Source organism: Elgaria multicarinata, chromosome 17 (assembly GCF_023053635.1).
Source record: "Elgaria multicarinata webbii isolate HBS135686 ecotype San Diego chromosome 17, rElgMul1.1.pri, whole genome shotgun sequence".
Classification (NCBI taxonomy): Eukaryota; Metazoa; Chordata; class Lepidosauria; order Squamata; family Anguidae; genus Elgaria; species Elgaria multicarinata.
Genome location: NC_086187.1, coordinates 11,731,651 through 11,757,724, shown reverse-complemented (window position 1 = coordinate 11,757,724; position 26,074 = coordinate 11,731,651). Strand labels below are relative to the sequence as shown.

General features: G+C 44.7%; 1 protein-coding gene across 7 annotated transcripts in view; it reads right to left on the bottom strand.

Moving 5' to 3' along the window:
* GLYR1 (glyoxylate reductase 1 homolog) overlaps nucleotides 1-26,074 on the bottom strand; it is a 59,561-nt gene that overhangs the window by 12,928 nt on the left and 20,559 nt on the right. The window contains exons 4-12 of one of the 7 annotated variants that reach the window (XM_063143361.1): nucleotides 21,938-22,076; nucleotides 21,191-21,412; nucleotides 15,936-16,022; nucleotides 10,866-10,922; nucleotides 10,120-10,170; nucleotides 9,943-10,016; nucleotides 3,365-3,464; nucleotides 3,208-3,231; nucleotides 1,135-1,245 (exon numbers count right to left, since the gene is read on the bottom strand). In XM_063143361.1, the coding sequence (XP_062999431.1) occupies nucleotides 1,135-1,245; nucleotides 3,208-3,231; nucleotides 3,365-3,464; nucleotides 9,943-10,016; nucleotides 10,120-10,170; nucleotides 10,866-10,922; nucleotides 15,936-16,022; nucleotides 21,191-21,412; nucleotides 21,938-22,076 (865 nt within the window). The remainder of the gene's footprint in view (nucleotides 1-1,134; nucleotides 1,246-3,207; nucleotides 3,232-3,364; nucleotides 3,465-9,942; nucleotides 10,017-10,119; nucleotides 10,171-10,865; nucleotides 10,923-15,935; nucleotides 16,023-21,190; nucleotides 21,413-21,937; nucleotides 22,077-26,074) is intronic. The other 6 variants (XM_063143354.1, XM_063143358.1, XM_063143356.1 and 3 more) reach the window with 6 other exon arrangements.

Here is a 26,074-nt window from a genome sequence, read left to right as displayed (position 1 = left end):
ACCTCCCTAGGAAACTGGTTCCATTGTCGTACCGCTCTAACAGTCAGGAAGCTTTTCCCGATCTGGCTTCCTGTAACTTGAGCCCATTATTCCGCGTCCTGCACTCTGGAATGACTTCTAACTGTTACTTCTAGCACTTTTATGTCCCGATGTGGTCGTCTTCCACTTTTGTCCTGTTTAATTTTTTGTGAGAAAAACTATATATACCGTAATATACACAATTACCAAAACAAAAGGAAACTTTAAAATAATAATGCTAGACGCTTCTCATCTACAACTTAACACAAGGTGTCTATAATTCAAACAGTATGGACGTTATAAAATCTTGAGGTATATACCACATTAACAGTAAGCGTATGCAAAACCTTACTAATAAAGAGACACCTATGGTAGCATTGCTATCACTATATGGTACTTTAAAGTGTAATAAAGAGATCAAAGAATTAATAACTAATTTGTTGACAGCAGCAAGGTTAATTATAGCTAGGAACTGGAAGGTGCAGGGAAATTATAATATAGAAGAGTGGTATAAGGAAATTTGGGACATAGCTATAAACGATAAATTGGCATGTAATATAAGGTTAAGAAAAGGTATAACAAATGTAAATGAATTTGAGGGAATTTGGAAACAGTTCCTAGAATATGTATTCTCTAAGGGGGGTGGAAAATCACCACCGGAAGAAACTATGAGATTCTGGAAGCAAGAATAGATCCCGGAAGGTGGTGGGGAGCATTTATGTTATGTTATGTGATTATGGAAACTAGATAAGTATAATTTGGAATTATAAGCGATGTATGTTTGTTTATTTTATTTTTCTTATGTGGTAATTGTATTATGTAATCAATTATAAAATAAAGTAAAAAAAAAAAGAAGAAGACATTCATGAGTTCTGCTTTGAAAAAATATATATATATATATATTCTGGAGACTTTGGGGGCAGGTTTGCTAGGAAACTTCACTCCTGTTTAAAGGGAGGAATAGGATTTCTGCATTTTTACAGCCTACTTCTAAAGAGCTGTAAAGCTCGTCACCTGCCATCACTGAAGTCAGAAAAGTTTTGGGGTCAGGGCAAGTCAGCTGCGTAACGCACCACGGAGCAGGGGGGCAGGCAAAAGAAAAGAGGTAATCCTTACATCCTTGGCTGCCTTTGGATCAGATACGCAGGCAAAGGTGATGTCACAGGTCGAGACCACTTCAGCGGGGGTTCTTCCCAGCCGTGCCCCCTCCTGGATGAACAAATCACACTGCAAAAGTCACAGACCCAAATGTAAGAAATGGAAACCAGTGGACAAGAAGGCCAACGTGGGCCTTTGCTGTACCAGGAACACTGATGCATTGATGGGGTGGGGGGGAGGGGAGGCGGTGTGACCACATAACGCCCACACTGCACCAGCTGCATCGGTTACCAGTGTGTTTCCGAGCCCAATTCAAAGTGCTGGCTTTGCCCTTTAAAGCCCAAAACAGCTTGGGACCAAGTTACTTGAAGGACCGCCTTCACCCATATCAGCCTGCCCACACTTTCAGATCAGAAAGAGAGGCCCTTCTCATTTGCCCACCTGTGAGGGCAATTGTGTGGGTGATCACATGGGAGAGGACCTTCTCTACAGCGGTCCCAAACCTCTGGAACAGACTCCCATCGGAGGTCCATCACGCTTTTAAGAAGGCCTTAAAAATGTTTTATTTTACTACGGCCTTCTCATGAGGTGTTCTGTTTTGCTGCTATTGCCCTTTTTGTTCTTGATGATTTTATTGTTACCTTTTATCGTTTTGATTGCTATTTTACTGTGTATTGATTGCTTTTAATGTTTGAAACGGCTTTTATGTATTGTTGGAAGGTACCTGGGGAGGGCTTCTGCCCTGAAAGGCGGCCAAGAATGTTTTAAAATAAATAAATAAATAAATAAATAAATAAGTGCTCAGGATCAACTCAAGAGAGGGAAGAATAAGGCTGTATTCAAATGAGCAAAGGCAAACACTGTTAGGTAATTCTACAGGGGCTATTGTGAAACAGAACCCTTTTTTTGTGGGTTCACGTTCAGTGAAGTTAGGTCAGGATAACTCAGAAATTTCCTCTTCTGTGTTTTCTACAGCAGCAGTCAACATTTTCTTTTGAAGAGTGGCTTTTAAGCTGCATTCCAAGGAACTCTGTGATTCCTTGGAAGCTTATTGAGCCCTTTAGCCTAGTGACAGCAGCTTAATTCTGATAGCAGCCCATGAAGGCTGCAGCAGCTACAGATCAATTCTAGGTTCAGCCAACGTGAGAGAGAATCTCATTTGTTGTGATGTTGGGAGGAAACAACCTGCAACTTCCTGCTGGTTGCTATAGATCGGTCCTGACACTGGCTTCTGTCATCACCTCATCAGAGAGGGGGTGAGGACTGGGACCAATCCCCAGCCACTACTTGTCTCAGCCGCCAGATGGGAGCTGGGAAGCATTGGCACCTTAGAACAAGGCCACCAGGCCCTGTTATTCAAGCCTCCTGTCTTCCCAGAGCAAGGCAGAGCCAGCCTGCTTCCGAGCACTGCTTTAAGGATGCCTCTCCCATTCCATTATGCTCATGAAATCTGTGGGCTAGTCATTTCCCTCCAAACCCTTAGTACTAAGGTGATGCAGACACAGCTGTTCCAGAGATCAGAAGGCAGCGCTTCTGCCACCAGTCTCAAAACCAGCAGAAGCTAGGAGTGGAAAAAAAAAAAGACGAAGCAGAGGGGAGGAAAATGTTGCCATAGCTACTACGAGCGGGTGATAATTTAAGCTGGTGTTGTCAAAGCAATAACGGAGCTCAGAAATAATGTATGCTTCAATGAGTTATTCTGAAAGTGACTGGCAGAAAAAAAATAGGTTCTGGTCAAATGGCTTTTCTCCAACCATGCTTCCCCAACATGGTGAAACCTGCTGTCCAAGTTTTGGGGTGACAGCTTGACCTGAAGTCAGCAACTCAAGCCACCCCAACTTCGTGATCAAGTATCTGCAGGTTCAGACCTAGATCAGAAGGTAGTTTAGGATCTACTGGTAGATCTCTGGGTAATTTGCAGTAGAGCACTGTAAGTCTTGAACTTCCAATTAACAGCAGCAAATTCAACTGATCTGTAGTAACTCAGACACAGATTTGTATTTGTCTAGGAAGGGTCATCCCAGGTTATAACTCATGGGGTGTAATATGTAACAGATTCCACTGCTCCCCGAAACACCATTTTGCACCTGCCTCCAGTTGGTGGATCTCAGGGTTCTAGTAGAAAAACAAAACAAAAAAACACACAACTTGATGCAGGTCCCACACCCTGAAGTCCGCCCTCCCCGGGTCTAGGTCGCCCTATTGTATTATTTGATATCATCTTATCCTTTCGATGGAACAAACTCACCTTCTCCGCAGTCCGGTTCCAGACCGTGACAGTGTGACCCATTTTTAGTAAGTTGGAGACGATGCCACTCCCCATCAGGCCGAGGCCAAGGAACCCTATCCTGAGACAGAAGAGGAAACTTAATACAGGAAGGCTGTAGAGGGAGCGTGTGCCAGGATGGGGAAGGACTGCCTTCCTTTGGGGCTGAAATTCCTGCAAGCCCCCAAGCTTCCTGGAAACAGGCATACAGAGACACAGGCAAGCAGCAAGGCACATTCTTCAAAAGAATGGCGGGTTTATTGAGAGAGACCCAACGTTCTCAGGGGGAGGAATGCAAATGTAGTTGCAAGTGGATTATAGCTATGCCTCTGGCAGAGAGCCAATGCTTGACTGACATTACAAATTTGCTCTATGCAGCACGCGTCACAGAGCAGTCCAGCCCTAAGAGGAATTTCTTTCTGCTTAAACTGATCAAGTGAGCCTTCATTATAGGGAACTACCCATCCAGGAGTGGCCATTTAAATGGCCACACTCGGTGGCCATTTAAAGCCAGCCACGGTGCCAGACATCATTCTCTTCACTGTGCTTGATTCAGGGATTGTCAGGTCCTGTGGAGAAAGGAGGAGATCAATGAAGAACAGAGTATGCTGTACTGGTGGGAGAATGCATGGCTCTCCAAATGTTTTGGACTGCAACTCCCATCAGCCCCAGTAAAAATAGGCAATGGTGAGGGATGAGGGAAGTTGCAGTTCAACAACATCTTGAGGGAGGCATACATTCCCTATCCCTGGTTTACAGACACAGTCCCCAAAGCTGTGTGTGCAAGTGGCCTTAAGGATGCTTTAAGAGCAACCATAGAAAGATGAGAAATACGCTGGAATTATCATGAAATATTCCTCCCACATTCCCCAAATTTCCTCCTGGAAAGAGATTGTTCACAAAGAACATCACTTCTTCTTGAACAGCCTGGTCCCCAATTTGGTGCCAATTCCCACAATCTCTGACCAACAGTCTGGCTGGCTGATGGGACTTGTAATACGAAACACCTGGAGGGCTCCAAGGTGGGAAAAGCTGCTCTAGACCAAGTAGCGGAGCAACAAGCTGGCAAAATGGCACGTGGAAAATTCATGATGGGATAAGCATCCACCAAAGTCTGAGCCTCTGGTATCTGCTGATAATTTTACCTCTGACAAAATATTCTTTTCATTGGGTTAGTATTTAATGTATGTATGATCCAAGCCTTTGGGGTGAATTTCATGGGCAAGAAGTCCAATGAAAACAAACTAAAATTAAGCAAGGACGTTTTGTCAGCTTTGAGGTGATTCAAACCAGTCAAGCAATAATCCGTCCAGCAAGATCCTGAGAGCGCAGAAGAAAGATCCTGAGAGTCAGAAGAAAGTTCCACCAAGTCTTACTTCCTAAAAAGCATGCTGAGAACTACAGCTGCAACATCACCTGCACACACAACAATGATTTGGCAATTTCACAAGCTTGGATGACATTTATTTCCATCAAGGACAGGAGACAAGGACTTTCTCATTTTATTTTTCAATCCCCCTCCCTAGCGCAGCCACAGTTCTCATGGAGAAAAATAATGGGAACATAATGCAACTCCAGTAAGTAGTCAAGATAGCCTAGCTTGTTATTTTACTACTACTACTACTACTACTAATAATAATAATAATATTGCAATTATGCATTTTTTCTTCATTCTTAATTCAGACATTGATAGCAACCTCCCTCCCAACAGACCCTAATCACCACCTCCTTCCTAGCTTGGTTTTAAAGTGTCCCAGTTTCTGGAATTAGAATTATGCCAGCCACACATTACATCTCCATCTACTTCAGTTGCTATGCAGAAAAGAACAGAGATGCACAGAAACCTGACTCATGATGCTTCCTGATAGGGATGTGCTCCGTTTCTAATCGGACCGGGGAAGCAGTAGCGGAGCGGGGGGCTTCGCCTGCCCTTAAGGCGGAGGCGAAGAGGATTGGGGGGCCGGCGGAGCGTGGCGAAGAGGATCGAGGTGAAGGCGGATCCTTCGCCTCGATCCGGAGCTCCGCCGGAAAGGTAAGTGGGGTTTACCGGGCCCTGCTGCTGTCGCTGTCGCCCATGCGGCGACGGCAGCAGGGCCTGGTAACGCCCCCCGCCCTCCTCTCCCTTACCTGCCTCCGTCCGCGGTCCGTCAGCGTCTCCAATTGAGCCCGTGGTTCCAGCAGGAAGTCTGGGCCGCACTTGCGGCCCATACTTCCTGGTGGAACCACGGGCTCAATTGAAGACGGCGACGGACCACGGACGGAGGCAGGTAAGGCCCCCCTCCACCTTACCGGGCTCTGCCGCCGTCGCCGCATGGGCGGCGATGGCGGCAGGGCCCGGTAACCCCCCCCCATGGGGGGGGACCGGAGCTCCGATCCGGATCCGGAGCTCCGAGCGGAGCGGAGTGGGCACAGGCGGAGTGGGGGCGGGGCGGAGCGGGCCGATCCGAAAATGGCGGATCTTAAAGTGAAGCGGAGTGGGGGGCCCGTGCGCACCCCTACTTCCTGACTGTTAGAGCAGTACGACAAAGAAACCAGTTACCTAGGAAGGTTGTGGGCTCTCCCATACTAGTGGATTATAGCTATGCCTCTGGCAGAGAGCCAATGCTTGACTGACATTACAAATTTGCTCTATGCAGCACGCGTCACAGAGCAGTCCAGCCCTAAGAGGAATTTCTTTCTGCTTAAGCTGATCAAGTGAGCCTTCATTATAGGGAACTACCCATCCAGGAGGGCCCACATTACACAGAGCTGTGTGCGCAACGGTGTCATCATGGGCAGCACACAAGGGGACTTTATCAGCTTAGGGTGATATACCAGCTACGCCCTTATCTGGACAGAGATAGCCTAGCTACAGTGATCCATGCTCTGATAATCTCTTGCTTGGATTACTGCAATGCGTTATACGTGGGGCTGCCTTTGAAAACGGTCCGGAAGCTTCAGCTGGTACAAAACAGGGCAGCCCGTTTACTAACAGGGACTGGCCAGCGAGATCACATTACGCCAGTCCTTTTCCAACTTCATTGGCTGCCAGTCCAGGTCCGGGCTCGATTCAAAGTGCTGGTATTGACATTTAAAGCCTCCTCCCATATGTGCCTGCCCGGACCTTAAGATCATCTACAGGGGCCCCTCTCCGTGAGCCCCTGCCAAAGGAAGTGAGGAAGGTGGCTACTAGGAGGAGGGCTTTCTCTGATGTGGCACCCCGGTTGTGGAATGAGCTCCCCAGAGAGGTCCGCCTGGCGCCTACACTGTATTCCTTTCGTCGCCAGCTGAAGACCTTTTTATTCTCTCAGTATTTTAACACTTAATTTTAACTTAAATTTAAATTTTACTGTTTTAACTCTGTATTTTAATTTTATATCAATTTTGCCGCGTGGTTTTTATCCTGGTTGTGCTTTTTATACTGTATTTTGTATTTGTGCTTTTAACCTGTTGGTTGTTTTATTATGGTTTTAATTTTTGTGAACCGCCCAGAGAGCTTCGGCTATTGGGCGGTATAGAAATGTAAGAAATAAATAACTAAAAGGGACTAGGGTGGTGCAGTGGAAATGTCTTGGGTTCGCATGTGAAAGATCATGGTTCAAAACCAGCTCAACCGTGACACTCAGTAGGCAAGTCTCTTCTCAGCCTATTTGCCTCGGAAGGCTGCTGAGAGTGAATTGAGATAGATTAAAAGGATGCATTTTTAGGAAGGAGCAGCACAACAGAGAAGTCTAACATGCTTGTGTCATAGGCCTCCAAATTGCTTAAGAGAGCAGGTTCAGACAACACACAAAGCCATGGTTAGACTACTAACCCTTTTGTAGCTAACGGTTAATGAGCGTGTTTAAACTGTGGTTATGTAGCCACCACGGCTAGGAATTATTATTATTGCATTTATATCCCGCCTTTTTTCCTCCAAGGAACTCAAGGCGGCGTACATAATCCTCCTCTCCATTTTATCCTCACAACAACAAACTTGTGAGGTAGGCTGGGCTGAGAGTCTGTGACTGGCCCAACGTCACCCAGTGGGTTACCATGGCCCAGTGGGGACTAGAACCCGGATCGCCCGACTCCCAGTCCGACACTTTAGCCGCTACGCCACATTGGCTCCATGGTTCACACAACACGCTAAATCATGGTTCACATGGCACGCAAAGCCATAATGTTTAATTCAAAATGCTTAACCACCGTGGTTTAGTGTGTCATCTGAACAGGGTTGAATTTTATTAAAAATGACAAGAATTCTGCACCTACACTGTAAGAATGCATAGCATGTGGCCAAAGTCTTATGAGAAAAGTCTGTGAGTAAAAACGTCGAGTCTCAGAACCATGAAGCTATGCCCAATCCTATCCCCCAAACCTCTATATCTCTCAGCTCTCATGTTGCTTCCTAGACCACCCACTCTAACTGCAATCTTAAATTCCATGAGGCCATGCAGCTTCTGCAGCCTGCAGTTTAATCCTCTTAACTATGTGCATCATGGTTTGATTGCGAGGATACAGCTTCTCTCAACACAGCATTTGGTATAGAATCATACAATAGTAGAGTTGGAAGGGGCCTATAAGGCTATTGGGTCCAACCCCCTGCTCAATGCAGGAATCCACCCTAAAGCATCCCTGACAGATGGTTGTCCAGCTGCCTCTTGAAGGCCTCTAGTGTGGGAGAGACCACAACCTCCCTTGGTAACTGATTCCACTGTTGTACTGCTCTAACAGTCAGGAAGTTTTTCCTGATGTCCAGCTGGAATCTGGCTTCCTTTAACTTGAGCCCGTTATTCTGTGTCCTGTATACTGGGAGGATCGAGAAGAGATCCTGGCCCTCCTCTGTGTGACAAGCTTTCAAGTACTGGAAGTCTGCTATCCTGGTGCGCAACTCACAGGTCAAAAATCAATTATGTATTTGGAAGTCTCTTTCTGCCATCCTACACACAGAAACAATATGTTCATTTAAGCCTCTGTTCACATGCTGTTAACCATTCTGGTTTAATAGTTAGGGAAAGCCACAGTTAATGGGCGAAATTCCTTATCCCAGCTATCATCCAAAGGGGGGGGGGGGATGCAGTGCAGTTGCGCATAAGAAGAACCTGCTAGTCACTTCCTAGTAAAATATAAAGAGGGCAGCAAGACTTAGGGATACCAGACCGGAACAAAGACAAAATTACCTTTGGAAACTTACAAAGAATACAAGTGACTATTTCCCCTTCCCTAACCGAAACTTCTCAAAGCTAATCTTAACAAAGCTCACACATAAGCATTTTAGCTTCCTGTATATCTGCCATTCAACTCACAGCTGGCTGCACTTGCAAAGCTTAAGTAAACCAACATGAATGAGTTGTGGGAAGGCAGTTAAGGGCAGCATCACACCCAGCTGCATGCCTTGTCAGCTCACGAGTTGCTATGGGGAAAGGGTTTACCTGAATGCCTTCATTGTTAGCTTCTCTTCAGCAAGCCTGAAAACCTGACATCCTGAGATGGCTGCAGTGACAACGAGGCCACGGCCTGTTCGGCATCAGAGCAGGAGGGAAATCGCTTCCGAGAGCGAGACAGGAAGTACAATTGTGGCTCCTGTCACTCTCGAGAGGAGAGGGGGAAGCACAGGAAGTGCCAGAAGACGAGTGTTGCAAAGGCCCCCCTGGACGGTACAAGGGGCTCCGCCTCTTCCCCTCCTTCTAGTGGCTTGGAGTTTGTGGTTAAACAGACTTCGTCACCTGACATGCTTCGGAGGGCAACGCAATTTTGGCTGGGTGGATCTTTATACATATAAAAACAACTCCCACCACATTCTTGCGATGACCCATGCTGTGACAAAACCTTTCATGTTCAAAAGGCATTCATGACAGCAGAAGAGAAACTCACTAGAATACCCAAGAAGACCTGTGCTAATTTTATTTATCACTATCATAGCCTGCCTTTCCTCCAAGAATTCAGGGGGAGGATACAGGTGGTTATTCCCATTTTATCCACACAACTATCCTGTAGGGTGAGTTAGCCTGAAAGAGTGTGCAGCATTACTTCCAGAACATTTGAGAACTACAAGTTCAACCGCAGCTTTTAAAGCTCAGCTAAAAACTTTTCTTTTTCCTAAAGCTTTTAAAACTTGATTTTGTTCTGACTTTATACTGTTAGTTTTACCCTACCCAGTGCCTGTTTTCCCTACCCTGTGCCTGTTTGCATTCTCTTCCCCTCCTTATTGTTTTATTATGGTTTTATTAGAATGTAAGCCTATGCGGCAGGGTCTTGCTATTTACTGTTTTACTCTGTACAGCACCATGTACATTGATGGTGCTAAATAAATAAATAAATAAATAATAATAATAATAATTACTTAAGCTCCAGTCTCCCTGGTCCAACACTCAAGCCAGAAGGAGAGTTGCCTGGGAGCTGAGCTACTGTGGATACTATCCAGCGCTGCATTCCGTGTTGCACAGAGGGAGCCTGAGATTCAACACAGGGCCCAAAGGAGACAGGTGGACAAAGTTATTTAAGTTAAATAGGATCTGGTTACTAGTTGCCTCCTAGTGCCAAAAGGCAGTGATAGCAGAAGTTGGAGAGAGAAAAAGTAAGGCAAATGGGTCTCTTACTTCTTGTCTGTAGGAGTGATACTGCCGTTGATAGCCGTGCTGTCTGCCGCCTGGATGGACGTGGAGCCGGTTTCCTAGGAGGAGAAAAGGCACCCACACAAGTTAATTCCACTTTAGAGGAACAGACAGCATCTCGAAACATCAGCGAGGGCAAGTCCAAAGCAAAGTCTGCTGTACCTCTTCACACACCTTCAGCTTCTTTGTGATGGCCTGATAGCAAACAGCGGGCTGCATGGAGAAAGGAAGACAAAACACATTTTGAAATTATAGCAAACCCTTTTGCTCTCTTGCAGGGCAAGAAGACCCATATGCTCTACATAAAGAAATGAATCATTATCCACAAGCCAGGGACCCTCCACCCCAAGCCCAATTCCTGTATCTGGAAAATATAATCCTTCCTTTAACCCTCCTAGCACAACTCTTTTTATCCAGTGCATCCCCATATAATGTTATGAACACACCAGTAAGGAACAAAAGTCAGAGATACCCTGCAGAGAACAGCCATATACCTAGATATAGTAACAGTAAACAGCTATTCCCCAGCCCTGTTCCCTTAGGATGGAGGACTTTTGAGTACAAAAAAAAATGTCAGACATAACAAATGGCTGTAGATGGCTTATGAGATTTTCCTCAAAGAAACCTACAGAGGCACCATTGTCTTCCCTGACCTCTAGTGTCCTGTTCCATGGACATCCAAAATCATGATGTCCATGATCCTGCCTCCCACCCCTACCCTGGTCTGCCAATGACAATTCTATGTATATTTTACAGACTGGTTTTTCTTATGGAAATCTGAGGACGCCACAGAACCTCACCTGTAAAAGTATTCACACTTATGAAGTAAAACTAATTAAACCCAGCACAGAGACTTCAACTCCTGTAGGCCACACTAGATGAACTCACCCCCTAAACCTATGGCTCACCTTCTCTGTCTGGCTAAGCAGGAAGTGATGGAAATGCGGGTCGCCATCTTTCACAGGCTGCAATTGCAAAGAGGCAAACTGAGAAACCAAGACAACCAAACTTCAAGTCTGAAAAGCCTCCATACACATTTTGCATGGGCCACAGCTCCTCTAGATTCTGATGGGATTCCGTGATGTCTTCCTGAGACAAGGAACAGTCTTGTTTATCTCCCTACTTACTACAGGATGGGTGTAAAGAAATGCAATTATGAATTAGAGGTGAGAATCAGAGAATCCAAGAGAGACAAGCTGTGGAGTTCAGCTAATAAAGAACTGGCAGGAGAAAAAGTAATTTCCTGGACATATCTCACAGTTACAGGGCAAAGCCTCTGCAATCCTTCCTACTCAGACATAAACCCCATTGAATTCAATGGGACTTACTCCCAGGTGAATGGGTGTAGGATTGCAGACTTAGTTGTCTGCTTGCTGAAAACCTCACACGGCAGCATATAGATGACTGCTTGGAAACTATTCTTCTGAATAGACTTACACATTTTATCTTATAAAAGCACGTTCCAGGTTAAAAATAGGAACCACGTTAATTTGTTGTTTTCTGAGCAGTCATCCTAAATACACTTATTAAGCAGCAAGTCATTTTGAACGAAGCAGGACTTAGGAGTTTGGTGTGAAAGTCCCTGCTCTCTCAAATCAGGAAGGCATTTCTCATTCTAAGAGCACTTTCAAGTATGTGCACACAGACTCCACCACCTCCCGCTCCAAATCTTCCCAGCCAAAAACGCAGGGCGTCCAGAGGAGGGAGGCAGGGATCACTTTTGTGCTCCGGCCACCCTGCATTGGATAGTCATCAGCCTCCGAGTTCAGCAGCTGACGACTATCTCCATAGGATTGCACCCTAAATGACCCATTTCCTTTACAGGAGACACAAGCCAATATGCTTTAGAGGACCAACTTATGGCTTGAAGAGAATATCTCTGAATCTAGGCAGTTTATCTACTGCTAAACCAAGCTAGGCTGATCTTTAAAACATAGCTTTTGAGAACTTTTCTGTCTCCTGCTCCTTAGCACCAGCTACGATAAGCTCTTCAAACAATTTATGTTAACACTATTAACTTCAGCATTTTCTTTCTATCAGAAGTATACGAAGGGGAAAATGCAATTAATCTTGTGTTCACAGTAACTGTACCAAAGGTTTTGTTTTTTCCCTTATTGCCAGCAAGGGCTTCTTCCAGATTTCAGCAAGAAAAACGTTAAAAAGAGAACGATCATTCTACTAACAAAAAGATTTTGCTCTCATTGTAGTTCTTCTCTCAGGGCTAAACAACATGGGACAAATTGCCTCAGCTTGGGGGTCCGGGTGTGTGTGTGGCATGGATGATGGTGTTGATGATTAGTGGGACCAGAGCAACATTGCAGGGTGAGTTTAACCCTTTCCTCCCCTGCTGCAATCCTGAGCAGAATCCCTCTTCCAAAGTTAGTATTTGGTCTGGGGTGGGGTAGGGTGGGGGGAGAATCTCCCATTGATGCCCATAGGAGATTCTCCCCCACCCCAAACAAGAAACTAGTTTCAGAAGAGGGATATTCCTTAAGATTGCAGCTGGGGGTGGGTGGAAGTACATTTATTTTGTATGTGGTACGTACGTTTATTTTGTACGTGGTACAAAACAGGGCAGCCCGTTTACTAACAGGGACTGGCCGGCGAGATCACATTATACCAGTCCTTTTACAACTTCATTGGCTGCCAGTCCAGGTCTGGGCCCAATTCAAAGTGCTGGTATTGACATTTAAAGCTCTAAACGGTTTGGGGCCAGGTTATTTGAAGGAACGCTTCCTCTCATATGTACCTGCCCGGACCTTAAGATCATCAACAGGGGCCCTTCTCTGTGAGCCCCTGCCAACAGAAGTGAGGCAGGTGGCTACTAGGAGGAGGGCTTTCTCCACTGTGGCACCCCGGCTGTGGAATGAGCTCCCCAGAGAGGTCCGCCTGGCGCCTACACTGTACTGCTTTCGTCGCCAGCTGAAGACCTTTTTATTCTCTCAGTATTTTAACACTTAATTTTAACTTAAATTTAAATTTTACTGTTCTAACTCTGTATTTTAACCTTATATCAATTTTGTTGTTACGTGGTTTCATCCTGGTTGTGCTTTTTATACTGTATTTTGTAATTGTGCTTTTAACCCGTTGGTTGTTTTATTATGGTTTTAACTTTTGTGAACCGCCCAGAGAGCTTCGGCTATTGGGCGGTATAAAAATGTAATAAATAAATAAATAAAATAAATATTTATTAAAAATAGTAATTCCTCCTCCATTGCTCTGATCCCATTGATTATCAGCTGACTTCACAAGCTGATGCAAGTTACATTTAAACACAAACAAAAAACTTCTCATATGGAGCGTTTGCCCTCTGATTCAATCAAGGAAGGACATGAATAAGAGGGATTTGCAGAATAACATGGTAAGACCTCTTGCCTCCTATTGGGCAGCTTTATAATTCCATAGAGATCTATCCCCGCTCAGCTGCAGGGCCTAGCCCCTTGCTCAATTGCTGCAACCCTTACAGGAATTCTGTCCGCTTCTCATTGCTTCCAGAGGGCTGTTAAGAGGCAGCCCTGGAGCTACAGCCCAAACATCTCAGCTGCTGGATTGCTGGCATTTGGTCCCCAGTGTATGGAGGACACAATATTTCAAAGAGCAAAAGGCACTTGACAAAGTCTGAACAGCGTGTGTGGTGTTTGCCTCTAGATTAATGGATCTTAGAGCCTCGTGTGGCGCAGAGCGGTAAAGCAGCAGTTTCTGCAGCTGAAACTCTCCCCACGGCCTGAGTTCGATCCCAGCGGAAGCTGGTTTCAGGCAGCCGGCTCGGGTCGACTCAGCCTTCCATCCTCCTGAGGTCGGTAAAATGAGTACCCAGTTAGCTGGGGGAAAGGTAATAATGGCCGGGGAAGGCAACGGCAAACCACCCCCCTATAAGGCCTGCCAAGAAAACGCCAGTGAAAGCTGGCGTCCCTCCAAGAGTCAGTAATGACTCAGTGCTTGCACAAGAGGTTCCTTTCCCTAATGGATCTTACTTTTCAGTACGTATGTATAGTGTCATGGTAATAATTCCCTTCTCAAGCCCAACACGCTTTATGAAATAATGATTTGAGGCCTTTAGTACAAGCGAATATTGTACACTCATTTTATTATGGGTTAGATCCAGGCTCAGCGCAACTTTAGCCCCACTGAAATCAATACGAAAAGCTAGTCATGGCTTCATTTACATCCCCTTGATTTAAATGAGAACAAAGTTCAACTCATTTAGTCTGCATCCAGTTCTGTGCCATTTATTGTTATTTCATGTTAACAGGGAGTAAAAAACCCTGTATAGAAAAAAAATCGTTAAAAAACATGACACTGTTATTAGCCTGCAAGGCTATTGTCACCTTAAGACTGCAGGATGGGCTAAAAGGTATGCCTTCTCCCCACGAAAGCTACCTACACTGTACTCCTTTCGTCGCCAGCTGAAGACCTTTTTATTCACTCAGTATTTTAACACTTAATTTTAACTTAAATTTAAATTTTACTGTTTTAACTCTGTATTTTAATCTTATATCCATTTTGCTGCGTGGTTTTATCCTGGTTGTGCTTTTTATACTGTATTTTGTATTTGTGCTTTTAACCTGTTGGTTGTTTTATTGTGGTTTTAATTTTTGCGAACCGCCCAGAGAGCTTCGGCTATTGGGCGGTATAAAAATGTAATAAATAAATACAGCCCCCCGCCCTTTTAACTGCATCTAGCCTGAGGAATGTGTCCTGTGTTTGTTTCAGCACAGTGGTGTACAACATGCTGCTCCTTTTTGTAGCCTCCAAACGGCTGAATTTGCTGTTATTTTGTGGCATGGCGGTGCATGAGGAGCACATGCCTTGTTTTAAACCAAAATCACACTCCCTGGATGCTTCCAGAAGCGCAGTATTGTTTTAAAACAAGGTGTACACTCCGATACACCTTGGTTTAAAGCAAAATCGCTGCTTTTTGGTGAATGCACTGCCGAATTTCTGTAGTGCAGCAGCAGGAATTTCAGAAGTGGTAAGGACAGGTTCGGTCCTAGGTGGGTGGGAATTAGTCCCCAGACATTGCCCACCCTGCAATAAATAAAGTAAACTTTAGTGTGACATGTGAACCAGGAATTCTGACTGCTTTCTCACCCAAGAAGTCAAGAGAAATAACCGAAGAACAAATTGTGGGCTATTTCTCTGGCACAGGGGAGAGAAATGCCAGAGGTTCGTATGTTGTCCTAGATAAATCAGACAAAAGTTCAATGATTTGCTTAGCTACTTCCACTTATCGTAACCAATAAGCCAGGGTTCTCCAGGAACTCTGGCTTATTGTGAAGTGCAGACTGGGTCACTATCTCAGTACAGTTTTTTGTTGCTCTTCTTCAAAATGAATAGCCTTATACATTCCATTTTTCTTCTAGCTGTCAATACTAACTCTTTCTACTTATAGTTTGGATACGTACATGCTTTAATAAATAAATAAATAACGAGGCTCTTGTTCAGCTTTCCCCAACTGATGCCCTCCAGATGTTTTGAATTATAACTCCCACTGACCCCTTGCCAGAATGGCTGATGGTGAGGGTTTATAAGAGTTGCAGCCCAATATATTTGGAGGGCCCCAGGTTGGGGAAGGCTGCTCTGGTTGGATTGCAGTGGCTCCTCCTCTCGCCTCCCTTCAGCTGGGTGACACAGATGGAAATGAAGGCAGTGTGGAGATGAGCATGGGAAGTGATGGGCAGGAGCTGTGGCCAGTGAGAGCGAGTGGAGATGGAAGGTATACAAAAGGGGCGTATACACATCAGGCTGTATGGGCACGGGTGCATTAGGCAAGTCGAGCAAGGAGAAGATTTGAGATGTAAGAGCAAGGAAGTGGAGGGAAGTCCTCTGCCCAGATACCCCCAAAACCAGGAAGCCAAGCTTTCTGTGAAGGAAGAAGGGCACTGGTTTGTTTTGAACTATCTACCGTACCTTCTTATGTGCTATAGCAGAGAACCTAGTCAGCACTTCTACTGGGAAACTGCAAAGAGTTTAATCACCTCGTTTACACTCGGTGGCCATTTAAAGCCAGCCACGGTACCAGTCATCATCCTCTTCACTGTGCTTGATTCAGGGATTGTCAGGTCCTGTGGAGAAAGGAGGAGATCAATGAAGAACAGAGTATACTGTACTGGTGGGAGAATGCATGGCTCTCCAAATGTTTTGGACTGCAACTCCCATCAGCCCCAGTAAAAAGAGGCAATGGTGAGGGATGATGGAAGCTGCAGTTCAACAACATCTTGAGGGAGGCATACATTCCCTATCCCTGGTTTACAGACACAGTCCCCAAAGCTGTGTGTGCAAGTGGCCTTAAGGATGCTTTAAGAGCAACCATAGAAATATGAGAAATATGCTGGAATTATCATGAAATATTCCTCCCACATTCCCCAAATTTCCTCCTGGAAAGAGATTGTTCACAAAGAACATCACTTCTTCTCGAACAGCCTGGTCCCCAATTTGGTGCCAATTCCCACAATCTCTGACCAACAGTCTGGCTGGCTGATGGGACTTGTAATACGAAACACCTGGAAACACCTCCAAGGTGGGAAAAGCTGCTCTAGACCAAGTAGCGGAGCAACAAGCTGGCAAAATGGCACGTGGAAAATTCATGATGCGATAAGCATCCACCAAAGTCTGAGCCTCTGGTATCTGCTGATAATTTTACCTCTGACAAAATATTCTTTTCATTGGGTTAGTATTTAATGTATGTATGATCCAAGCCTTTGGGGTGGATTTCATGGGCAAGAAGTCCAATGAAAACAAACTAAAATTAAGCAAGGACATTTTGTCAGCTTTGAGGTGATTCAAACCAGTCAAGCAATAATCCATCCCGCAAGATCCTGAGAGCACAGAAGAAAGATCCTGAGAGGCAGAAGAAAGTTCCACCAAGTCTTACTTCCTAATAAGCATGCTGAGAACTACAGCTGTAATATCACCTGCACACACGACAATGATTTGGCAATTTCACAAGCTTGGATGACATTTATTTCCATCAAGGACAGGAGACAAGGACTTTCTCATTTTATTTTTCAATCCCCCTCCCTAGCGCAGCCACAGTTGTCATGGAGAAAAATAATGAGAACATAATGCAACTCCAGTAAGTAGTCAAGATAGCCTAGCTTGTTATTTTACTACTACTACTAATAATAATAATAATAATATTGCAATTATGCATTTTTTCTTCATTCTTAATTCAGACATTGATAGCAACCTCCCTCCCACCAGACCCTAATCACCACCTCCTTCCTAGCTTGGTTTTAAAGTGTCCCAGTTTCTGGAATTAGAATTATGCCAGCCACACATTACATCTCCATCTACTTCAGTTGCTATGCAGAAAAGAACAGAGATGCACAGAAGCCTGACTCATGATACTTCCTGACTGTTAGAGCAGTACGACAAAGAAACCAGTTACCTAGGGAGGTTGTGGGCTCTCCCACACTAGAGGCAGCTGGACAATCATCTTTCAGGGATGCTTTAGGGTGGATTCCTGCATTGAGTGGGGGGTTGGACTCGATGGCCTCATAGGCCCCTTCCAACTCTACTATTCTATGCCTTTCTGGTTTCAGAGTCTTTGGTCAAAGCTCATTACATGTTTAACCACAGCCATGATTGCCATTGTTATTCTTTTTAATATCAAGCAAAGATCTTTAAGCCTCGCACAATAAACTATGATTTAGATCAAACTTGCCTAAGCTAGCGTCCTCCAGATGTATTAGACTATAGCTCCCATCATCCTGAGGGTGACCAGCTTGGGGGAGGCTGGTTTAGATAACAGGTAGCTATTTCAAGCTTCTCCCCCACCACCTCCCAAGTCTTACAGTTCTATCAACAGCCCTCAGCTGGACAAAGTCTAGGCATTAGCAGCCTTAAATCTTAAATCTTCTCAGTTTAAAAGTTGCAAAAGTAACACAAGAACAGTCAGCCACATAACAAGATCTTTATCATTTGCTAGACAGATGTCAAGAGCAGGGGTGGGCCGTTTTCAGGCTTGGTTGTGGGTTTTTTTTTGTTCTTGTTTTTTTACTAGAACCCCCCCAGATCCAGATCCACCAACCAAAGGCTGGTGCAAGACATATGCTTAGAATTAAACCATGTTGAGCCCAAGAATTTGTTCAATTCTTGTACTCTGAACAGAACTTGCACACAAGAATCCATTCCTGGTTACCCCTAGCTTTCTTCATTTACGCAGTATAATTTGGTGTGGGGGGACCTGGGGGTGTGGGGGAAGAGTCATTTTGTTGCTCCTATTGCCAAATAATTGGGAGTCAGAAATCTTTAATCTAATTCAAATCAGCTAGAGATCTATCAGCTACCTTCTGCTCACCCCTGTCTTATAGACTGAAAGTTGAAATCCTATGCGTACTTACCTCGGACTTATTGAACTTAGGGAAACTTACTTTTGGAACAAACAGGTTAGGATCGGTGGTAAAGGACGCCCTTATTTGCCTGCTCATGCAGCAGAAGACTTGACTCTTTTACATGTGCCACTTGGCCCTATCTGCTATGCAGGAAGCTGCGTGCACTGCACCTGCTGAGTGTGCGTGCGTGTGTATATCTGTCTTTGGGTGTGGCCAGGGAACCAGATGTAAACTGCTCCAAAATTCTCTGTGGAAGACTGGGATATAAAATAACTACGGGGATCAAGTTAAGGACTTAGGAGATTAATCTAGGATGGACACTTGCATTCCAAAACACTCACACTTGATTGGCTCTCTGAATCAGAGGAGCAGCTAAGACTATGACAACTTCTTCTGCAGAAACAACCAGCTTCAGCCCATTCATAGTTCCTGTAGAGAACTGAACTAAGAAGTGGAAACTAACTTTTGGATAATCTGGGATTGGATATTTGAAAGACCACCTCCTCCCACATGAACCTGGCTGCCCATGGTGTTCATCATCAGAAGCTTTGCTCCACACCCGCTTGGCTGGGACTTGAGGCACTTTTTCCAGTTGCAGCTTCCAGGTTATGGAGTTCCTTCCTCTAGGCAAGCTGTAAGAATTGCTTGTTCCGCAAGGAATTTGCTAAAAACGAATTCTTAGGTGTTTGATTACAGTTTTATAATTGTATGCCACCTTGGGGGCCCTTTTACAGACTGAAAGGTAGGGAATACATAACAATAAATTCCACCTCATAGTGTAGAGCAGCCTTCCTCAACCTGGGGCGCTCCAGATGTGTTGGACTACAACTCCCAGAATGCCCCAGCCAGCTCGGCTGGCTGGGGCATTCTGGGAGGTGCAGTCCAACACATCTGGAGTGCCCCAGGTTGAGGAAGGCTGGTGTAGAGGAAACTGCCTCATATTCTCTAGATAACCTTGGCACTGTCAAGCTACGGACCATTCCACTGCACACCTTTGCTTAGGATCAGGTAAGCAGCAATGCTCTTAGCAACCTGGACATCTTCTTACATTAAACTTCCAGCTTCCCTCCATTAAACGTAGGAAGCTAGTAGATTCAAAATTGGACGGCTCCATCCTCCATTTAGCTTACAGATTACAGAGCTCCCAATGAGATGTTTTCCACCCGTCTTCCATACTCGCTTGAAATTTCAGCATGAGCCTCTGCAACAGTGACCAAGCAGGACGTTTTCCATTACCAAGACGACTCAAGTGCTTCAGCCAATAATACAAATGAAAACTTCGGCTTACAGCTCTTCTTACAAAAGCAGGTCTTTCCTCCCCTGGAACTGGGCTCCTTGCCAAGATTCTCCAACGGTCATATGTTGGAGAATGAGGAAATACGCTTCAACGAAGTCTCAAGGCAAGAAATTATGCAGCAGTGACAGCTGAACATGGATAGGATCATCAAGAAATGTGGAAAGAAGAGAGGCTACTACAAGCATCAGGGACAGGCCACTAGTACTTGGGATATGTAAGAGAGAATGCCTCCTATAAAAGATGTTGCAGTCATTGGGTCAGGCAGATAAGAATAAGGCGATAAGGCCCAGAGTGTAAGGCGAAGGATGCCATTTTTATAGCTCCTTAAGAAGCTGAAAACATTCAAGGCACATCCTGGTTTGCCTGGTTACTTCCCAGCTTGCATTTTCTCCTTAGCTTGGAAATCCAGACTTAATGCCTGACTATACATAGCCATTTGAGCATGTAAAGAAGGCCATCCCTTTCAGCAGTCAGGTATATCTTCCAGAAAGAGGTCAAAGCACTAGATTTACTATACCAAAAGAAAAGAACAAGGTAGGAAACAAGGACACTGGAAATGTATAACCAAAGCTCAAATCTTGAGGAAGACAGTTCCAGAATCCCAAATCCTACTGAGCGCAGTTTCTTTGTATCTAAACACACTTTATTGGTCTGCCATCCATAAAGTGTTAGGTGACGTTGCCCTAGACTGCCAGGGTCTAAATCCCAAAGAGGTAAAGATCAGATCCACAACTGGGAATTAAAAAAACAACAGGGGAAGTACGGTGTATAATTTGTCTCGGGATGAGTGGCATGTAATTCTAGCAAATCTTAGTTGTCTTGTAATCTTATCTTGTGCTTCTTAATGGTTTTCCAGTTTTGGAGCATGTATATTCTAGTAAATCCATCTAGTGGGAAGTTTGCAGTGGGAAGATCAAGCGCCAGGGTACGGAAGTTCCAACACTTTGGAAGAGGGCAGAGGTGGCTAGACTCTGCTAGCAAACAACTGTTGAGTGTCCAAGGACAAGACAAACCACAAGTGTATGTGTGTGTGTGTGAGAGAGAGAGAGAGAGAAAGAGAGAGTGAAATACTGGTAAGAAAATAAGAACACACAGAAACTGAAGTCTTCTGGTTGGGTCATCCACTTCCAGATGTATGTCTTCACCCTCATCCCTACTGCAATTCAAACAACTGGCCCTTATCCAGCCTGAGAGCACCAGAGAAGGAGAAAGATGGAAGCGATGGTCATCTGATCAAATGTACACATGAGATGGAGACGTTCACATGAGATGCTACAGGACTACTGAGGGCAAAATTGTGCTGCCATTTCCTTCACGAATGTTGCAACAAGATGGAAGCACAATGTAAGTCGTTCGTTTCCCAGACAGAAATTAACAGGAGCCACTCAATGAAACTTTAAACTTAGCATTCTGCAAGAGCCACCTAATACAAATAATTATGGCTGTGAAATAATGGAATTGGCCGATGGACTCTCAACAGTTAATACATGCAACTTTCCAAATGGCCACCACAATGAAGTCATCCGGTTGGCTGTAAGAGTAACATCCCATCTGGACGAGCTCACTGAGCATGGGAATAGATGCGCAGTGAAACACAAACCTTCTCGTCTTTGGGGGGGCGCCCTCGCTTCCGGGGGCTTTGCTCATACGTTCTCTTCAGCGGGGATTTTGATCCTCGCTCGGAGGAAACTGAGGATACTCTCTTTTTCGGCTTCCCTTCAGACAACCCGGCTTTGTGTTTCTCCTCTCCCACTGACTGCTTGCCCCTCTCTTCGCTGGAATTCCGCCGGTTCTTCTCTTCAGTGGAGTTATGAGAAGACGCCTGAGAGATTACAGAACAGAGGGATGAGGAAAAGCAGGGGCATGAGGTGGCAGTGATTTTATTTTCTCCCCACACTCACAAAACCCAAGGATGATGAGTCTTGCCAAATACCTGAAGCACGCCAGATTGAACACAGGTTATAACCGGTTCAAGCCGCTAGTTAGGAGAATAGACAAGAAGAGGCAAAGCACAGCTGTGTGTTTTCTGCAAAGACACACTTTAGAAAGAAAATAAATGTTCTAACTCCAGAGTGCACAGTTAAATACAATCCAATGCTGCAGGTGGATCAGCTGACTCTTTTGTCTCAGTTCACCTTAAGTAAATCAGAGGCATGACAGGCAACTGTGAAAATTGACTGCTTTAAAAATGCAAACCTGATCCTAGTCACTGTTTCATGGCATAATTCTAGAGAGGCCGCCTTCTACACCTATCCAGTGACGAAGCAAGAAGACAGCATTAAAGCGCTCTTACCCATTATCCCAAGGACCTGAATCAATAGGCCAAACTAAAGGAGAGGCCACTCACCTGGTCCTTGCCTTTGGCCTTCTTTAGGAATTCTTCTACAGCATCCACAGCTTGCTGGAACCTCTTGCCTTTGTTAATTTTAATCATTTCTTCTTTGTGGGCATGATAAGGCTTCAGCTGTTCCACTTTAATCCAAGCACTAAGAGAAATCAAGATGACGTGCAAAAGCACATCAGTATTTTATTTATTTATTTATTGCGTTTGCCTACCGCCCCATAGCCGGAGTTCTCAGACGTGACTGGTATCCCTCCCAACCTTTATTCTCAGACATGATTGGCATCCCTTCCAACCTTCCTCCACCAGGGTCATCTGAGCCTTCCTCAGGAACACGAGTTTCCATAAATATTGCCACGACTGACACACATGGCACTACAAATGTAAAATCTCCAGGAATTTTGAAGCCATGGGGGGGAAATTGGGGCGAAAATTTCAAAATATGAAGTACTTTAAAAAAACTGCGCTCTTTATAGGTGGTCTTTTTGTTACTTTAGACACATAAAATGTATTACGTATAAACTTGGTTTGCTGATACAGTTCTCAATAACATTTAAAAGTAAATTAAGTAAATTTGTAATTATGGTCTGAAAAAGCTGTACTTTTAAATTTAATGTACTAAATGCGACAATTTTATGAACAAACTAAGTTATATATAATTTTAAGTTCCTATTTTGTGTCTGACCAGAGGGAACTTCAGCAAGTAGTCTCTAAAACATGTGAATCATCCTAGAAGCCAGAAGATGCAGGAAGAGCTGGAGGCAGAGGCAAACCGCATCTGTTCCTGTTTGTGAAGTATTGGTTGGTGTGGAGTTTAGGGAAATCTGATCTGAAGGAATAACTATTGAGAGTTTATTTAGGTACGGAAGAATTACCTTACCTATTAGGAATTGTAACCAAGCAGTTAATTTAAGTACCTTTAAGCAATCTCAACTAGGGCTGTGCTCCTCTTCGGTTCAAAGGAGCAATAGCAGAGCGGCCTGATTCGCCTCCGACAAAGGCGGAGGGGCTGCGGATTGAGGCGAAGTGGTTCGCCTCGATCCGGAGCACCGGATGCAGGTAAGTGGGGGAGAGGGGGACTCACCTGGCGCCGCTGCCACAGTCCGTGCGGCAACGGCAATGGAGCCAGGTAGGGGGGCTTACCTGTGTCTGTCATGGTTCATCACAGGCTTCAATTGAGGCCCTGGCTTCAAGCCGGAAGAGGCTACGGCCTTCTCTTCCAGCTTGAAGCCGGGGCCTCAATTGAAGCCCACGACGGACACAGGTAAGGGGGCGGGGGGGAGTTGGGCTTACCTGGCTCTGCTGCCGCCCATGCAGCGATGGCGGCGGAGCCAGGTAAGGGGGCAGAGGGGCTTGCCTGCTTCCATTGCGGTCCATTGCGGGCTTTAATTGAGGCCCCGGCTTTAAGCTGGAAGAGGCCGCGACCTTCTCTTCCGGCTTTAAGCCGGGGCCTCAATTGAAGCCCGCGACGAACACAGGTAAGGGGGTGGGGTGGGGAGTTGGGCTTATCGGCCCCCATTTTGTCCCCCCTTCCCCACTTACCTGCCTCAGCCATCTGCCACAGAGGCAAGTAAGTGGGGGGGGGGGGGAATCCCGATCCGCCCCTCCAGATCTCGCTCCGCAGAGCGGAGGATGGTCGGATCGGCCCAAAGCGGTTCAGGGGGGTCCGTGCACAGCCCTAATCTCAACCCATTATTTGAAGAGTGACTTTAATTCCCATTTGGAAATAATATACATCTTAATTTTTGTTCATTATGAAAGATTATCTCTTTGCCTATGCCATCTGAACTGAGCTAGCAAGAGTTTGTTTTAGGAATAGAGGATGTATTTTGGTGGCAGCAGTTAAAGGTTTTATAGCTGAGGGTAGCATTCTCTACCAGCAAGGTTTATTTGGGAACTTTTATCAAAAACTCTGATAGTGAATTTCATAGAGCCAAACAACCCAGTTTAAGAAAAAGAAATACAGGTGGGATAACCCACGTTCCTTCACATGTGACAGCAGTGATGGATAACCTACAACAGCCCTATCAAGATGCAATCTAAAAGTAATACAACACATGAGCAGGGATGGGGCTGTGTCACAAAGCCCCAGACCCTCAACAACATGCGCACCACATAGTGTTGTCCACGTGTACAATGCCAAGACCTGGAGGGTGTGCCTTCACACATATCTCCAAAGATATTTTTAAGCCAACTGGCAAGAAATGTCCTTTTTTTAAAAAAAAGAACGCTAAAATATATAGCATATTGAAATATGCATTCCAAAATTTCTGTACACTTCCGTGGATCTGCAAGAAGTTGAAGTTCAGATTGCAAATTTAGGCTTTAGCCCGGCCTGATTGAAAGAACAATACTGAAACAAGACGTTTTGTACATGGCTATTGTGTGCATTTATGATATACTTTAATAATGAACATGACAGATTAGAAACTGAGGCTGGGGTAAGGGAGCACTTTTGATGAAAAGTGATTGGGAGCTGTACATTTCAATGCCCTTCCAGGCAAAGCTAAGAGCCAGCAGCACTACAGATTTATACAGAAAAAAACCCAACTAATATGTGTGTTTGTCTACTTCCTGGCTGCCTCAGGCTTATGCTGTTTTATTTGCAGGTATGGGTGGAAAGCATTTGCTTGCATGTTGTTGCATTGCATTGTTGAAGATCGTGCTTTGCTTCCATCTTGGAGACTGGAGGAGATAGCCAGATCAGCAGAGCATTATCAAACTTTGTCAGAAGGCAACTGAACCCCGCAAAATGAGATCCACAGATTAACTAAGGCACACCCAAAGATTAGAAAAGGGCTATTTATGCCCTCTTCACTGAGGGAATTGTTTAAAAATGCCAGTTATGTGACTAGAATAAATTGGGCAGATACTGCTTTCTAAGTCAAGCAAGAGCCATAAATCTGAACTGTAGGCCTTTAGAGTTTTGGAATGAGCCAGCAGAACGCTTTACGCCCATGTGCAGGCTGACCATGCTAATATTGTTTTCAATTTGCATTCTATCAACATGCTTACGGTTAATCATTCTTTTGGCAACAGCATTTCTTACTCCATTCAGCCTCTGTTTTCTTGTTTCTGCTTGTTTTGCAGAGACCAATTTGGGCTATGGGTGGAGCAGCTCAACTTCCAGCCACTTTAGTTAAGTGGTACTTTGGATGAACAGCAACTGAAGTTGTCAGACCAGCATTCAGATGGGAGCGATCAAGTACCTACAGTTTCTCAAGGTGGCAACTGTTGCCTAGAAGCTGCTGTTGGGGAGAGCTGCATTTACACTCCACTTGCGCCACGCAGTTGAAAATTCTAGGCTTTTTGTATCACGAACATCTCTCAACACCAGGGAAAGCTCCAAACTTTCATTTTATAAAATGGAAGATATTTTTTTTAATCATAGGTGGATTCTGACTTAAACCTTTGCTTGCTAGCTTTGAACATGCAAGGCGTTTGAAAACAAAATCAAAGCCCATGAGGAACCAAACAGCTGCCCTCACCCCCATCACTCTGAAGTCTAAAAGATTTTATCTAAATTAGTACTATGCAATAACTTAAATTCTTTTTCTTAACTGCTTAGGATTTCTGACAGGACAGTCAGTGAAATATATTCAAGTACAGTGGACTGATGGAGATTTAACAGCATGGTCTGGAAACTGAGAGCCAGCATTGAAAATGTATACTCTTTTTTTCTTATTCCCTTGACAGCTTTATACTTGCACTAATTAGAATTCCCTTCACAACTATCAGAAATCTAAAGTGCACACCCCCTGGTTAAGAGCCTTATTATCATCAACCAAGGTTATGCATCACTAGTACATATGTAAGTTCTACAACATAGGTTTTTTTTAAAGAGACAGAGAGGAATGCATTAACATCTGAAAGGTGACGCAGCGTGTGCATTCCTTAGACAGGCTCCGAATTTGAAAACTATACTGTTAGGTCTACAGTGGGTCAATGGGGAACTGTAATCACTTTAATTTAAGTCACAGCTGACTAACATTGAGCAACAAATTCTAAGCCTGCAAACCTATGTGCACTTATTCAGGAGGAAGCCTTACTGAATTCAGCAAGACTTACTTCTCTGTAAACATGCACAGGGTCTGCCTACATAACATTTCCACTCATCAATTACTCTGGCTCCTTTCTAAAAGT